The 16,828-nt window shown below is 42.3% G+C and overlaps 1 protein-coding gene across 1 annotated transcript; it reads left to right on the top strand.

Annotated features, from left to right (window-relative positions):
* The first annotated feature begins 4,249 nt into the window (after positions 1-4,249).
* On the top strand, positions 4,250-10,944 carry KCNA4 (potassium voltage-gated channel subfamily A member 4). The gene is made up of 2 exons (XM_039866246.1): positions 4,250-4,695; positions 7,910-10,944. The coding sequence occupies exon 2, from the start codon at positions 8,678-8,680 to the stop codon at positions 10,634-10,636; it is 1,959 nt and encodes a 652-aa protein (XP_039722180.1). The 5' UTR covers positions 4,250-4,695; positions 7,910-8,677; the 3' UTR covers positions 10,637-10,944.
* Positions 10,945-16,828: the final 5,884 nt, after the last annotated feature.

Here is a 16,828-nt window from a genome sequence, read left to right as displayed (position 1 = left end):
TGGCTCATAAGATGTAGTCATAGATGGAGGAGAAAGGTATGCCATATTAGCCAGGAAGCCTAGGAATCTCTATAACTCAAGTCTTTTCAATGGATACCACAGTTGCTAATCTGGGTTTGTCCAAGGGAGTGTACTGTGTATGTGAACTACATCTGTCCTGTATGTAAAAGGTGGGAAAAGGGCTGCAAATTCTTTCAGTCAGCATTTTATCATGGACCCTAGTTCAAATTCTTGAGCATGACGTATCTAAGACCACCATTACTGTTTCCCTTTCTGGTTCTATATTGGATCATCTGCTTATCTTTGTTATCTTCAAACATGCCATTCTTATTCAACAAGCCTTTGCCATGTGGCTCTTTCTGCCTTGAAAACCTTTCTTTCCAACCTTAATTAAAGGCTGCTTCCCTCTGCCCCTTGTGTGGCTTCTATCAGACCCTTACCACATGAGTGTGTTGACTCAGTTCTCACCCTCTAGACCGTGGGTGTCCACCCAGGGCAAATAGCAGCGGTCTTACTCCCCACTGTGCCTGTCAGTGCTGTGATCAGTCAGGAAGCAAGCGAGTGGTCAGTCTCTTTCTCCAGAGTCAATGTTTCCTCACTTAAATAAGAAGTAAATTATGCTTTTCTGATGTCTTAAGACCTGATCAGTACTGGTATGCATAAGATGGAATGGAAAGTTGTGGTGAACTGCCATTGAAAAATCTATCAGCAAGAAAAAACTAGCCGAATCGTTGAATAGCCCATGTTTATAAGGAATTATGGGCTGCTCAGAATATCTGCATCTATAAATTTTGGACAGGGAGGCATAGAATCAAGTTCCCCAGGACTCACCCTCACTACCTTCAGAACTTTAAAAGTCAGATAGTTGAGAGGGTGAGGTAGGCAGGAAAAAAAAAATGATCTTTTAGTTTTCTCTTAACACATGTATTGAACTTTCTTGGCAAATGGAAGCCTCTTCCATTATTCATTTTAGTACATTCTCAAGGTGTCATGGACTTCTGGGAGGGAGAGAAGAGGGGTAAACAGAACATTGCCATTCAATGTTCTGTTAGGGACCATGGTCTCCAAAGAAAACAAAACCATTTATAATGGACTTAGTCTGTATCCTACAAGGCCTGCTATAGGCTTTGTACAAAGGAAGATCTGCTGCCCTTTGCCCCTTTCTATGTATGCGAAGACTTCATGGTGAACTCTGGAACATTTGTATCACCACAGAGAATTCAAAGCCATGGAGAAATTATTTGTCGTAACAAGTGTATTTGAGGGTGGGGAGCTTGCAAAATTTTGACTAGTTGATGACTAAGACAAGAAAATAATTCTTCCTCTCTAAAGAAAATAGAGTTTTGGGATTGAGACAAGGTAGATTTTTGCTGTAACAAGCAAAGGATCTTTTCTATGACTGTTTATTTGTGTGGGTTTCTAGGAATTTTTAAGAGAATTTCATGGAGAGAGAAATGGAATATTTCTTGATCACTTTATAATTATTTAAAGGGGCAAAGAGGTTGTGTGTGTGTGGTGGGGGGATGGTGGGGAACAAGGCAGGGGGCAAAGCATACTCTTCCCAATTAGTCCCCACCTATCTCTCAGGTTCTAGCTTACTCTTGATCCACCCCAGTGCCATGTGCCCATGTATTCTCCACGGCAGCCACTCCTGTTCTCACCATTCTTCAGACACATCTCCCCTTTCCTTATCAATCTGTGCTTGCTTCTCCCAAATCAGGTGCTGCTCCATTTTTTGCACCCCAGGAACACCATTCTCACATCTCCATCATAGCATGCATTCCCTTGTTTCATAAACTGTCTATGCAGCTGATACAGCCACTAGTTCATGAGGATGAATGGGCACAGACCACATGGTATTATTATCACTAGCTTGGGGTTCGTCCACATTGCAGAGTTAGATGAATAAGGACCTGTCTGCTACATAATTAGCTATATAACTTTTGGGCAAGTTAGTTAACCACTGTCAGCCTCGATTTCCTTCTTTATAAAATAATGATAATAGTACCTATCACATAAAGTGTTTATTCAGATAAAATTAGACAATATTCATGCAAAGAATTTAGCACAAGGCTGAGTACTATGTGGGCACTTGATGAGCATTATCTACCTTGATCAAGTTCTCAATAAATATTTGTTGTATGACCTGAATATCTTCCTGAGAGTGGTTTTTCTTCAGCTGCATCTGACTGCATTCTCCTAGTGCTTTAGTAACTCAGATTCCTGATACCTAAAAAGTACAAATATTTATAAAGTCCTCAGACATTTTAAACTTTAAAATTCTCTGGGCTGTGATAGGAACAAACAATAAATGGCATATGGAAGCATAATTCATAAAGTTTTAACATGATCCCATTAAAATGCCCAAGATTCAATGTAACTGTCATCTTTTGTACATCATTCAATCTGTTTTCATCTCTCTGAAAGCATTCCACAATTGCTTCCAATTGATCTCACAAATTGCTTTTGGGAAACTAGTCCCAGGATCCTGTGCCCTCAGCCTTGCCTTCTACCATCCCAAGAAACATTTAATTACCTGCTTTTGGTAGGTATGAAACTGCACAGGGACTACATCACATTGTGGAGCCACAGAGAGGGTTTGGGGCTAGTGCACATGATCATTTTTACTTTTGGAGAAATCCATGCTCCCTACTTGCTGGCATGATCTGTAGTGGGGAAGCATCTTTCAGCTCAGTTCCTCCACCTGTGGTTGAGGCCAAGGGATGAAGGTAAATTTATTTATAACAAAAGTTCAAGCTGAACTAGCTGGAAGGAGTTAGGAAAACCAAAGTTGGACGTCAGTTTTTTTTGTTGTTGTTGTTCATATTTTTCACTGATTACAATGGCAAATATTTTAGTTTAAAAACAATTTTTTTTTTTAATCGAACAGTAATGAAATCGAACAGCTGTCCTCCAGGTGTCTGTCCTTCGCGGAGCCAGCCGTGGTTAGGTTAGTGAGTACAAGGCATATCTATAATTCAGCTCGGGAATATTTCTTTTAATAATTAATCAAGCGCCACAAAAGGAGGAGGCCCAATAAGGCCCTCGAACAAAGCTGCCAGCTGAGGACTACAGTGGCCGCCTCAGTGCCAACTGACCTGCCCAAGGTCGGATTTTCTCCAGCAGTCCGGGCGTGTACTGCCACTGCCCGCGTGGCCCATCAGGGGGTTGAGGAGAGGTGCCCAGAACCTTGGCCGCCACCTGAGCTTTTGGTTATGTCCGTGTAAATTTCGCACTTCTCATCGCTATCCTTTCTTTTAGTGTATTTGTGGGAAATGCACATTTACATTCATGTCCAGGGTAATTTCACACGCCAGCCACCCAGTTAGCAACCTGGGAGTCCATCCAGCGGTGAAGACTCCGCTGCAGGTGCACTCGCCTGCCCCACAGGGCGCGGGGGTGGGAAGGGGGTGATATTTTTTTTTGTTAAGTGGGTGGTGTTAGAGATCTGACTAGTACGGTAGAGACCTTCCGATAGAGACCTCCCGGGGTGCCAAACCTCCCGCCAAGTCGTATTTCTTTCTGCAGCAACAGGTTCGCGGAGGCCTCCTTCTCTCCTTCCAAGGCCCCCAGCCCAAGCCCCACTTATAAACCGCTCAGAGCCCTCCGACTTTCTTCCACTCAGACTTGTGCTTCCGCTGTACAGCCTTTATCTCGGGCCTGATCAATTTCTGCAACCCTCACCTGGGTGGAACACGTGTCTAAAGTCCGTCTCCTCGGCGCCCTGGAGGCCAGTACCGCGAGTTGAGGCCGACAAACTCTGTAAGGGAGGCAGAGACTGAGGGATTTGGGAGAGCTCGCAGGCGACGGGAGGGCTCCCGGCCAGCGGCCTCGCCAGGGATGCACCTGGGCCCCAACCTGTGCCAAGAGAGATGGAGAGAAAGCGGGTCATGGAGAGAAAATGCCCAGAAGTACCCTGTTCCCGAGTCTGGCCTTCCCGTCGAAGTCAACTCCCCACCCCTCAACTATCTTGGGGCTTCAGCTTTGCCGTCGGGATCCCATTTCGGCTCCGAAGGGGACACCTCTCTCTCTGGGATCAGCAACTCGTCTCTGGGGCTACAGGCAGGAGCCCCTGGAATAAGTGGTCTCAGTCGCTCCCCTGAGCCTCGGCGTCGGGGGCCGGACCGGGGGGAGGGGGGGGCGGGCAGTGTCTGCGTCGTGACTGCGCCCGCCTGGCCGCGCGGGAGGTGCCCCAGGCGACCGTGGCGAACGCCACACCCTCGGCACGGCCCTGGCCCCGCCCCCGGCCAGCGCGCGTTCCCGGCCAGGGGAGGCGTGTGCTGCTTCTGCAGCCAGCCAGAGAGGGAGAGGGATGGATGTTGGAGGAGGAATTCGGGCTTAACAAGTGATTGCTGCTGTCTAGGATTTTGTTTCTTTTTCTGGGGAACCTTGACTTCCTTTTCCAGTCGAGCGCTTCTGTGCTGAACTCCAGAGGAACCAGGAGCCTTGGGGGGTCTTCCCTGGGGCGGCCCCTATTCCCACCCCTGGGCTCCAGAAGCGAGGACTCTGCTCCTCTGGCCAGGCAACAGAACTTGTTCCGTGGATATTTTGGAGCCTCCACCTGCCACACGGGCGTGATTCCTTCTACCCTCAAGATCATTCTTCCCCTCCTCCAGCTGTTGCAGCTTGAGAGTGGAAAATAAAAACCAGCCGGGGGATTTTCTTTATTTTTATTTTGCACCCCTCCTGGGAACGGTAAGTACGATACCTTTCCTGTCTTTCTTCCCCTCTCCTCCTCTGGCTGTTAACAAGCAGTGGACATTTGAGGGAAAATAATATTGGGAATGTGACAGAAGGGCATGAATGGAAGGCGGTTAAAAATAAACCAGGAGGTGGGAGAAGGGAGGTGCAGATGCTGCGCTGCGCTCCAGGGGGCCAACAGTTGTTATTTTCCCAACCCCAGGGATGGGGTGCGTGCGCCCTGCTTAACGTGCCGAAGCGGGAACCTAGGTCTGGAGACGAGGGCGCGATTAAAGATGTCGTTTCCCAACGAGGTGGGGTTTAGATTTAGCATCGTTTTGCCTCACCTCAGACTCACCGGTTTCGTTCCTTCGGGAACAGCTGGCGAACGGGTTTGAATTGCTGCCTCTCCAACATTTGGATTTGCATGCATTTTCTGAGCATTTGAGCAACACATAGGGACTGTATAAATGGCGTGCGTTGAAGTGTATATTGCTCACGGTGTTGGCCTTTCTGATTCGCTCAATCTCTCTCTATTTCTGATAAGGTTCAGGTACCACCCTAAGACAGTTGCAGGAATTAGCTGCGAGAGATGAAAACAGCCTTGCTGTTGGGGGGTTGGGGGTGAGGTGGGAGGAGGAGGGGCGAGATGCATGGCTGTCGTTTGGGGGTGCAGGGACCGGAGAATTGGTAGTCTGCACAGTCCTATTAGTTCGATGGTGCTAAAGAGGACGGGAAATTTCTCTGCAAAGGTCTCCCCAATAAAGGCTCCTGGGAGTTAGCTCAAATAGATTCTCCTAACATGACTACCTTGAGAAGGAAGAGCGGATATAAACCAGTCTGGTGTGCTGGATGGAATGATTTTTTTCTTTCTTTTTCTTTTCTTTTCTTTTTTCCTTCCTTCCTTCCTTCCTTCCTTCCTTCCTTCCTTCTAGCCCTATTATTCCTTCCTTCCTTCCTTCCTTCCTTCAGCCTATTCCTTCCTTCTTCCTTCTCTCTCTCTCTCCTCTTTCTTTTCTTCTTTCTCCTGTTCCTCCTCCTCCTCCTTCTTGCTGTTCTTTTTTTCTTTCTTTAAGACTAGGAATAGTGAGTTACTTGGTAATCAATTAAAAGGAAGGTAATTTGCTTTTTGTAGAGTGAGGGTGAGAGTTAGATAAACAAACTCAAACTAACAAACCTAAATAAAAAATAAACAAACAAATAAACAAACAAACAAAAAAATAAATATTTGGCATAGAGCAAAAAGAAGGCTGGTCTAAATGTCCTGCAGAGTTGATGGTAAATTAATCAACTAATTCATGACCTTCTGGGAGTCAGTTGAATGGGAGAGGGTTGTATGTAGTACATGAATTTACAGGCACTTTGGTTACACTGGGGCTTTGTCGAAATAGTGTATTATAACTGCTTTGAGAGAGTTGGAGAAGTAACTGAGCAAACTCTCAGGCTATGTGAAAGAATTTAAAGGATGCTTGCTTGACCCTCCACAGTGAAAATAGAGATTTGGAGGGTAAACATTTCAGTGTATGAGATGATGTTAGGAGTCAGACAAAGGAAGAGGGATGTCATTTGAGATACCTTCAGAGGTGTATTTTCTGGGTTTTGTGTCCCATTCAAACTCTCCTCTTACCCTAGAGGAATGCCTGTGATTGGAAAGGGATATACTTTTGCCACTTCCCTGCTTGTCACTTCATAAAACTCACTGTGTTTAAGCTTCTAGGCTGACACTATTCAGCAGGGAGCAGCAGGTGGTCAAGAGCTGAATCCTGTTAATGGCTCCAGAAAGCTATTTCTCTTATGGTCCCCAGAGCTTCCAGTAATATAAGCTAGTAGATGCCCCGAATTCTGTCATTGTCCTCTCCAGTTCTCTGAGCCACTCTTCTGCATTCTTGGAAGTCCTGTTGGACAGAGTGAGTGAAAGAAGCAAGAGTAGACAGAAGATTGGGGCAGGAGCTTTTGCAGGTCTTGGTGAAGGAGATGAATTAGCTGAACTTAGGGAGAACAAACTGAGATAGAAGAAAGGCCTGGAATACAAGTGACAGTAGGGACAGAGCAGGCTGCAAAGAAGATGTGATCAGGAAGTGGGATTGGAAATAAAGCTAGGCAGAGAGAGAGGAAGGGGGAGTTGAGGGGTGGGGCTTATTGATTGAATTGTATGATAGGCTGAAAACAAAGTCCACACAAGCTGAGATTTAAAGCATAAAGAGATAGTCCCTTGAGAAGAGTGTAGGAGGAGGCATTGAGGTGAACATGGAGGAACAGCAAGGAGAAATGATTATTAGAGAAGGGGAAACTGCAATTAGCTCCTAAGCTGTGGGTGGTAGGGAGAATTCTGGGGTCTGGAGAACAGAAAACAGGGAAATGCCTCAGGGAGTCAGGAAGTGCCAACTTAATGCAGGTCATTGGTGAGTCTCAAAATGTCCTGGATGTCCTCACGTTCAGTCCTTCCCGTACTTCAGATAGTGGGAAAAGGACTTACACATTTGTGGGTAGGTAGATAAACATATAAGCTTAGGTTATTGTCACATTATTAATAATTACCAGCACTTATGGATAATTCATTATGTACAAGACAATGTGCTAGTCTACCAACATCTGCTATCTCATTTAATCCTTACAAAGGTAGGATGAGGAGGTTGCATCGTTATCTATACTTTGTAGATGTGATGATTGAAGCTTATTCAAGTGCTGGAGCCTGGATTTAAAAACAAAAACAAAACAAAAAACAATTTTTCCAACTTCCCTAATCTTGAATCAAGATAAAGAAGGGTAGAAGAGCACTAAATTCAGAAATATTTTATGAGTGGAAATTAAAAAAAAAAAAATGCCTTGATGTCAATGAAAGATGGAAGCTGTATAAAGTGACAGCATTGTTATTGTGGAATGATGAGAGTGACAGGGACAGTTAAGACCTGGCATTAGTGAAAAGGAGGATTGAAGGAAAAGCCATGTGGGTCGAGAGTGGACAGAGGAAAAATAATTGAGTTACCATGAAAACAGACTGAGCTGAAATTATATCCAAAGAAAGAAGGAAGGATGTTTAGTGAGAAGGAGATCTAACAATCTGCCCCATACTCCTTGGAAATTTATGGTCGCTTGGTCCTTTATGTGGTTTGCTCGAGGACGAGAGAAAGAAATGTGTGTGAAGGAAATGTTTGGTTTGCTTTTTATGGTTTGATTCTTTTTTTTTTTTTTTATTTTTCTCCTACGCTTGTTTTCCTTCCTTTTTCAGGTGAAGTGCTTCTGCATGATTTTAGCTGAAGGATGTTCTGCATTTCCTTGATTTCTATGGAGACCTCAAAGCTGGGTTTGCCCCTGCTGACACCTCATCTTGCACATTCTCTACCTCCCAAGGTCTTTGCCTCTGTCGATAGCTTGGCATTGCCCCTGGGTCCAGGAAGCTTGTGATGAACTTAAGGGTCAAGAGCCTGGAGAATCATCCTGATAGGCCTGAGCGGCGATGGCTGGACATACTTCGAGTCTCATGTTAACATGGGTCAAGCTGTCTCTAGAAGGCAAGTGCTCAGACTAAAGGCTTATTTGCATTTTATTTAAATTTGATGGACTGAGCTTTGGACAGTTTCCACGGCAGAAAAATGTATTCCATTTTCTAGGCACAACTGCTGGCTGCCAGATACTTGCTGCCTTTAAATCTTGCAGCATCGGCATCGACCACATCCTAAACGTAGTTCCAAATTTGAACATCTGTCCCAAAACAGGTGTCTGGGAGACCCCAGCATTTTCTGACTTAGGCTTGAGTGTGCTAGACTGTTTATCTAGACCAGCCCCGCTCTTCAGAGCAACGTTGAATCTCTGGGAAGAGAGAGCATGGGGCGTGCTGATTTAAAAACAGAAAATGCAAAGTTGGACTGAAAATATCCTTAGTCTTCCAAGCAATCTGCTTAAGGGTTCCAAACTTACCTTAATTTGGTGAGAAAAGAAGCTGCCCTATTTTTCTTTCTTCTACAACTGGAACCAGCCATTTCCCAAAACCACCACCATGGAGGTTGCAATGGTGAGTGCGGAGAGCTCAGGGTGCAACAGTCACATGCCTTATGGTTATGCAGCCCAGGCCCGGGCCCGGGAGCGGGAGAGGCTGGCTCACTCCAGGGCAGCGGCGGCTGCCGCTGTCGCAGCCGCCACGGCTGCTGTGGAAGGCAGCGGGGGTTCTGGAGGGGGCTCCCACCACCACCACCAGTCTCGGGGATCCTGCACCTCCCACGACCCTCAGAGCAGCCGGGGTAGTCGGAGAAGGAGGCGACAGAGGCCTGAGAAGAAGAAAGTCCACCACCGTCCCAGCAGCTTTCCTCATTGCTCCGACCTGATGCCCAGTGGCTCTGAGGAGAAGATCCTGAGAGAACTGAGTGAGGACGAGGGAGAGGAGGAGGAAGATGAGGAGGAGGAAGAAGGGAGGTTTTACTACAGCGAAGACGACCACGGCGATGAGTGTTCCTACACAGACCTGCTGCCTCAGGACGACGGGGGTGGTGGCTACAGCTCGGTCCGCTACAGTGACTGTTGTGAACGTGTGGTGATAAATGTTTCAGGCCTGCGCTTTGAGACCCAGATGAAAACTCTGGCCCAGTTTCCAGAGACCTTGTTGGGGGACCCTGAGAAGAGGACTCAGTACTTTGACCCTTTGCGTAACGAGTATTTCTTTGACAGGAACAGGCCCAGCTTTGATGCCATCTTATATTATTACCAGTCAGGAGGCCGCCTGAAGAGGCCCGTCAACGTCCCCTTTGATATCTTCACTGAGGAGGTGAAGTTCTATCAGTTGGGAGAGGAGGCCTTGCTCAAGTTTCGGGAGGATGAGGGCTTTGTGAGAGAGGAGGAAGACAGAGCCTTGCCAGAGAATGAATTTAAAAAGCAAATTTGGCTTCTCTTTGAGTATCCGGAGAGCTCCAGTCCAGCAAGGGGCATAGCCATCGTCTCTGTCTTGGTCATCTTAATCTCCATTGTCATTTTCTGCCTGGAAACCTTGCCTGAGTTTAGGGACGACAGGGACCTCATCATGGCACTGAGTGCGGGTGGGCACAGTGGGCTGCTGAACAACACCTCGGCGCCCCACCCGGAGAACTCAGGGCACACCATATTCAACGACCCCTTCTTCATCGTGGAGACAGTCTGTATTGTTTGGTTTTCCTTTGAGTTTGTGGTTCGCTGTTTTGCTTGTCCCAGCCAAGCGCTCTTCTTCAAAAACATCATGAACATCATTGACATTGTCTCCATTTTGCCTTACTTCATTACACTGGGCACCGATCTGGCCCAGCAACAGGGGGGCGGCAACGGTCAGCAGCAGCAGGCCATGTCCTTTGCCATCCTCAGGATCATTCGTTTGGTCCGAGTATTCCGGATCTTCAAACTCTCCAGGCACTCCAAAGGCCTGCAGATCCTGGGCCACACCCTAAGAGCCAGCATGCGGGAACTGGGCCTTCTGATCTTCTTCCTCTTCATTGGGGTCATCCTGTTTTCCAGCGCTGTGTATTTTGCGGAGGCGGATGAACCTACGACCCACTTCCAAAGCATCCCAGATGCGTTTTGGTGGGCTGTGGTGACCATGACAACTGTGGGCTATGGGGACATGAAGCCCATCACTGTGGGGGGCAAGATCGTGGGGTCCCTGTGTGCCATTGCGGGTGTCTTAACCATTGCTTTGCCAGTGCCAGTGATTGTCTCTAACTTTAACTATTTCTACCACAGAGAGACTGAAAATGAGGAACAGACACAGCTGACACAGAACGCAGTCAGTTGCCCATACCTCCCTTCTAATTTGCTGAAGAAATTTCGGAGCTCTACTTCTTCTTCCCTGGGGGACAAGTCAGAGTATCTAGAGATGGAAGAAGGAGTTAAGGAATCTCTCTGTGCAAAGGAGGAGAAGTGTCAGGGGAAGGGGGATGACAGTGAGACAGATAAAAACAACTGTTCTAACGTGAAGGCTGTGGAGACCGATGTGTGAATCTCGTTCTCCACCTGCCACTGCCCCCTCGCCCCGAACCCCAGCATCTCCAAATATATTTATGCATAGAGAGTGCAGTTACGAAAATGAAATATGCAAGTGAATCCAATGCATACAGTAGTACACCATTTAATGGTTATACGTGACATAATTGTTACTAAACTTGTATTACATATCAAATAAATGATACATCTTGGAGAAGAGGGAGGCTTAAATAGGAACAAATTGATCTTTATATTTTTTATTAGAATGCAAGAATTTTGCACATTAACTGGAAAAGAAGTTAAAAGTAAAGATGGTTTCATGGAGAGACTGTGTATGTGTTTGTGTGTGTGTGTGTGTATGTGTGTGCGCGCGTGCAAGTGTGTATGTATAAGTAAATTGTCAACATTGTTAGTAATCGTGCAGTGATGGAGAAGTTGGCATTTTGAAGTATTTACTATGTAAGAACTAATGAATTTGAGCAGTCGTTTATCAGTGCTTTAATAGCATCTCATGTCTTTGGAATCCGGTTTTTTAAAAATGGTTAAGAATTACTGTACAGAAAAAAAAAAGAGTGAATTATTTAATAGAATATAGGTCGCAATTTTATCTTGGATTTAATTAAAGTTTATTTTTAACTGGAAATTAACTTTTAAAAGGCTGCAGGGGCCTTTAGAAATTGATTATATTTTATTATTAATTTTGGGAAGATCTGACAGCAAATGCCTAACAATATGGAAGAAATGACATTGGAGACAATGTAACAAGTTTTGTTCACAGATATCAGGACTGGAATGTTTTAATTTTTTTCTTTGCACTGCTTTATATACTGGAGATTGAGAGAGACTTCATACTGTGAATGTTTACTAATGTAACAGTTCAATGACAATCATTGGAAGATTGATTTCTTAGTCTTATTTTATTGTTCTTTTCTTTGTGTGAGACTAATGGCCACCCAGATAACAGCACACGATTCCATTCTCTTTTTAAACCTAAATAACTGATATGCAAAGGGACTATGAAGGCAAATTTAGCAACTGAATCTTTTACAATTGGTCTGTTACAATGATGTTTCTGAAACCATACTATTTTAAATATTCTTCTGCCTTTAAATCCAAAATAATTTAACTAAAGCTCATGCATGCACTGAAAGAATTCTTGAAGAAATAAGATGCCCAACAGCTACAGTGATTATGGCTTAAGAGCTTTCTATTAAATGTGCAACATAAATGCTAGATTTATTAAATTTTTTTTTGTGCAGTTATGTAAGAGCAGAATGTGGGGATTTACCTTAGAATTTGACATTCTATTTGCTAAAATTGGTACAAGAAGGAATCGTGTCAAAGCATTTGGTTTCAACATCACCATCATTATTATATTTGTTAAAGGAATTAATGACATAACATTTAACTGTGTTTAACTCAACATCAAGGTGTTCTAGAGTGATCAGACTTGGCTATTAAATCATAATGAAATATGGGTTAGCAAATTCAGAATACATAAGAGGTCTTATTCTCCAATGTTTCTTCAACTTCTGTTCTTTATAAAATGGTTGTCCTGAGGTTTGGGAAAAAAATGCTACATAGGGTATCTCACTACATAATGAACTCTGACAACTGTGAACTTAAAAAAAAATAATAAAAACAAAAAGACCTAGAATAGCTCTTTTCAAGCTTTTTTAATTCCAGGCCATCATTTGATAATAATATAAAATTTACCTCTCTTTTAATATTTGAAATTCAAAGTTAATCCAATGTTAGGATTAAAAGCAAAGATACTTCCTTTTTCCTACCACTTATAAAGAAACACCTCTAGAGAACACCTTAGGAGAATGAAAAGCAGCAAGCAGAGGAATTGATTAAATGTAAATTCAAAATTAGGTTTAAAAGCCAAGCTACTTCCTCCTCCCCACCCGTTCCCCACCACTTATATAGAAACACCTCTTGAGAACACCTTTGGAGAGTGAAAAGCAGTGAGCAGAGGAGCATATTAAATGTGTGGACCAAAGGTCGCTAGTGGACAATAGAGAGACATAACAAGGACATGCCATCTTGTAACAGGACTTCAAAGATAGCATTTTTTGGATCAGCAAAAATAAGCATTAGATTAGCTGTTTAGGTTGGTCACCATTCATTTGGAAAAGTCACTCAGTTAATCTCTGCACCCGTTTCCTCATTAGTTAAGAAGAGGGCCCATAAAGCATTTGTTACTTCAGTTGTTATGAAAAGCAAAGGAGAACATGTAAGAACCGAAATGCCGAGTTCCATAAAAACATCTGATTTTATCTTTAAATTGCTTAATGTTCCTCTAGGAGAAAAGAGAGATAGAACCTATGAGTTGCATCTGCTTTACTAGGATGTTGTGAAAATCATGGGTAATTTCTTTAATTTTGAGCTCCGTACAAGAAGATGATTTGCAAACACAAGATAACCAATCATTGAACAATTGCTGCAGTTTCTTCTTTGGGGGGAAGATTCCAGGCATGGTATGATATAAAAAAGTTGACTCTGTGGGCAAGGTACCATTTATCTTTTGTTGTACCAAACTGGGTCAAATTATATCTTAAAATAGTTTAAATGCTCTCCAGCATTGGATGTGTATTGAACATTCTATAATAGCAAGAGCAATGATTTGGCTATTTTTGGAAGGGAAAATATATTACTATTTCATTGTTTAATATAAATATGAAAATTTATATTAAATTTAATTGACATGTATTATAATTAATAATGCTGAGAATCCAAGAAATACAGTCATTTGGGGATCCTGAGGGTTTCCTTTATCTTAACATGGTTTTCTTAAGGAAGGGTAAAATAGTCAAGAAGTGACAATCATGGACTTCCAAAGCAGATCTTATCAGGTTATTACTAAATGTATGTTTGTTTTTTTCCCTGCAAGATGCATAGGTTTTAGGATGTCAGGATCTGGATTCCACCCTGAGAAAGAAGCATTTAAGCCCTCAAGATTTGTACAGGGGCACGTCTGTATGGAACGCTTCTCTTATAGAGGATGTGTGAGGTAGAGTTCTCAGTGCAGCTGTGGATTTATAGCATTTTTCCGAGTCAAAGCTAGGCAAAATGCTTTAGCACCATTTGTGAAAATTTTATACTGAGAAATATGTTTTGAGGGGCTATTGTAACTAATTTAGGCAACTGTATATTCTTATAGGTCACCATACATGTTTGGCTGTAAGATAAAAGAGGTGACCCATTTAAAGATTTGAATTCTTGGGATCTGGATTCCTTTGTTGCTTTCTGGATGATAATAAATGTTACCAAAAGTACAATATTTGAGAGTCATCCTAATCAGAATCTTTTCAAGGATGGATACATTGTTCTCTCTTGCAAATGCTTGAAAAAGAAACAGTTATGTGTAACAATTCTGGAGAAGAGAGGAGGACTGAATACTTTGAATTTCTGTGGAGGGGAGCTAGTGGATGCCAGAGGAATAACAGCTGGTTTAGGAGTCCAGAGCTGGCTTGTCAGACCAAGGGCACATCATTTCATTTCCTTGATTCTCAGTTTTTGTTTGTTTGTTTGTTTGTTTGTGTGTTTAGTGTAAAATCAGGCTATTAGCCTACATTATCACTTATTCCTTCTAGCACCAAAATTCTTTGGAGTCGAAGGAAGTATTAGACTAGCTCGATATTTCCTGAGTACCCTTCCAAGTCATAGCAGCCTTGATTTCATAGTTAAGTAATAAGAATGAAATAGTTTTAAAGTCTTACTGTTAGGTTAAAGACAGCACCAGGAGTTTAGGGTTGAGTTTTTAGAATGTAAACTAAGCTGAATGAATAGGGTGTATTTTGAAGCTATTTATTCCAACAACTTCTAAAGGGAAGGGACTCATTTAAAAAATAACTCCTCAGTCTCCAGTTGAATACATATTGTGAAAGTTGGTAAGTAAACATTTTGATTTCTTGCTTTGTTATAATACAGTCTTGTCAGTAAACAGAGTGTGCCGACCTGTGCTGGAAAACTCATTTTATGCTTAGACACATGTAGTATTTCACAAGTGCTACTGCTTTCCTTGTCACATTTGTTTTAAACAGGATCGCTGGAGCTTTGTGAAAAATCTTTTCATTAAGCATGTGTTTAAATAGAATCCATATATGAATAAGAAAAATCTAAGGAAAACACTCTGAGTTAAGATATATATATTTTTTTCATTTTTTAGAAAGTCAACATTAACCAGCGGAAAATTATTTTTAAATGCATTGGAATCATAAACAGTAGTACCCCCACATCCCAAGAGAATCAGAAATGGTGTTCTCCATTGTTGGTTTTCAGGATTGTGATGCATCTTCAGCACTAACATTGCAGCTATTTCTAGGTAAAGTGAGAAATAACACATAGGTTTGGTTTATATTTTTAAATGAACATGTAATGTGCTCATTTGCACAATGGAGAGTATAACATCCTTTTTTATGTTTTTGTTTTTTGTTTTTTGTTTTTATTATTGATACAGTTTAGAATGATTACGGGTTGTCATTCAGTGACAAAGGGGCCTGTTCCAGGAAATCTTCCTGACCCAAAAGTCATTCTGAATTCTGCAAGGGACACTTGGTGTGGACAAAAGGTACCTCTTGGTTTTCCTGCTTGCAAAGAAATTTGACTCAAAGCACAGGGTCTTACTGAGCAATGTACCACTACAGGTTAGAAGACAATCCTACTTTCTAGTGTGGAGATCAGCATTCTTTTTTGTAAAAAGGTTGATGGAGTGGTTTGTGTTCAAGATTGAAGGAAGCAGAGCTATTTTTGCAGTAAATGGGAATATGTACTTCTGAAATGTAAATTAAGATTAGGACTGTGATATGAGTTTTATTTCTGATTCGGTTTTCTGTTTCCATAGCAGTCTCAATTTCTTACAGTATCTTCTTCATAAAAAGTATGCTAATACCTATCAGACCATATGGCCCAACTTGAGATTCAGAAAATATGGTTACTTTATTTATGGGTAAATAATCTCAGGGCAAGAGTTGAGTGCTTTGAAGAATGTAACACATATTTAATGAGCTGTGGCTCTAAGTGAGACTCTAGCACCCCTTTCCAGGCTTGTGGATAACACTAAGTGGGAATGGAATAGGAATAGATGTACAAAGCGAATAATATGCTAAGTAAGGTGTCTTGGTGTTGTTTAGAAAAGGATAGTCCTGTATTCACTGGTCATGGTGTTGCTGACCTGCAGTTGTTTTTGATCCATTTGTTGTTACTGGTGTCCTGAAAGGAGAATTTGTGTCTAGAGCGAAGTGATTTTGATAGCTGATCCACAGTCAGCCTCTGCTTCTTGACCTGCAAATTATCTGTTGTGTAGATTTTATATAACTAGCTTTTCATCTGAGGTTGGCTTTATTTGGGTTCAGAACCAGTGTCTCCCATTAAACAGCAGTCTATAAAATGCAAAATTATAAAAAGAAAGCAGTACAGTACAAAGAAACAACAGATACACTGAAACTAGAAAGCCAAGCAAAACCTTACTGGGAAGCCAAGTCTGTGGTTCAAATCAAAGTGTCACTCCCATCAAGAGGAAATATGATGGACTTAGGGGCAACCTTTGTCATGGCTCCTCACCCTTAGCACAGATACCTAAGAAGCAACCATTGTGGTAGATGACAGAAAGCAGAAATAAGTTACCAAAAGAATATTCAAGTTAACATTTTCTGTGAAAATGGTAGAAATGCCAACTTACCTTAGCAGTGGTCTTAATAGTAATTATTAGGAATAACTAATAAATATGGAAAATATGCTGGGTTTTTTTTTTTTCCAGTTATTGGCATTATGTGGAAATGTACTTGGATTGTTTTCTCATGATTCTGGAGACCAGGGGCATATATTTAAAGCCAGAGAGCATGAAGGCATTTTTATCCAGAGCTTCTTAAGCTACTGGCTATTGAGGGATCAGTCACTTCTTAAATCAGTGAAAGCAGTTAAATAAATAGCTCCTATGAATATTGACTAAAGCTGTGCCAGTGCTGAGCCAAAGAATTAAATTTGTTTTAAAATAAGTAGATTACTACTATATATCCATATGTTTGTATGTCATATATTTCATATTCTGTATTTATTCTGGCAAACGAATGGTCTGAGGCATTGAAAGAGATTTCTTGAAGTGAAGTGAAAGTGTGTGATTCCCATGTGTTTTGGGGAAATGGTGAGACTTAAGGATTGAAAAACCTTTATACTTTATACTTTAAGTTGGATTTTTGTGCCA

This window comes from Pteropus medius, unplaced genomic scaffold, assembly GCF_902729225.1.
Source record: "Pteropus medius unplaced genomic scaffold, Ma_sr-lr_union100, whole genome shotgun sequence".
NCBI lineage: Eukaryota > Metazoa > Chordata > Mammalia > Chiroptera > Pteropodidae > Pteropus > Pteropus medius.
The sequence above is the reverse complement of the archived record's forward strand: the minus strand, read 5'-3'. Positions and strand labels throughout refer to the sequence as shown.

Bases quoted from the DNA above. Each gene is read 5' to 3' on its own strand.
- KCNA4 (XM_039866246.1), top strand. From the start codon at position 8,678: ATGGAGGTTGCAATGGTGAGTGCGGAGAGCTCAGGGTGCAACAGTCAC.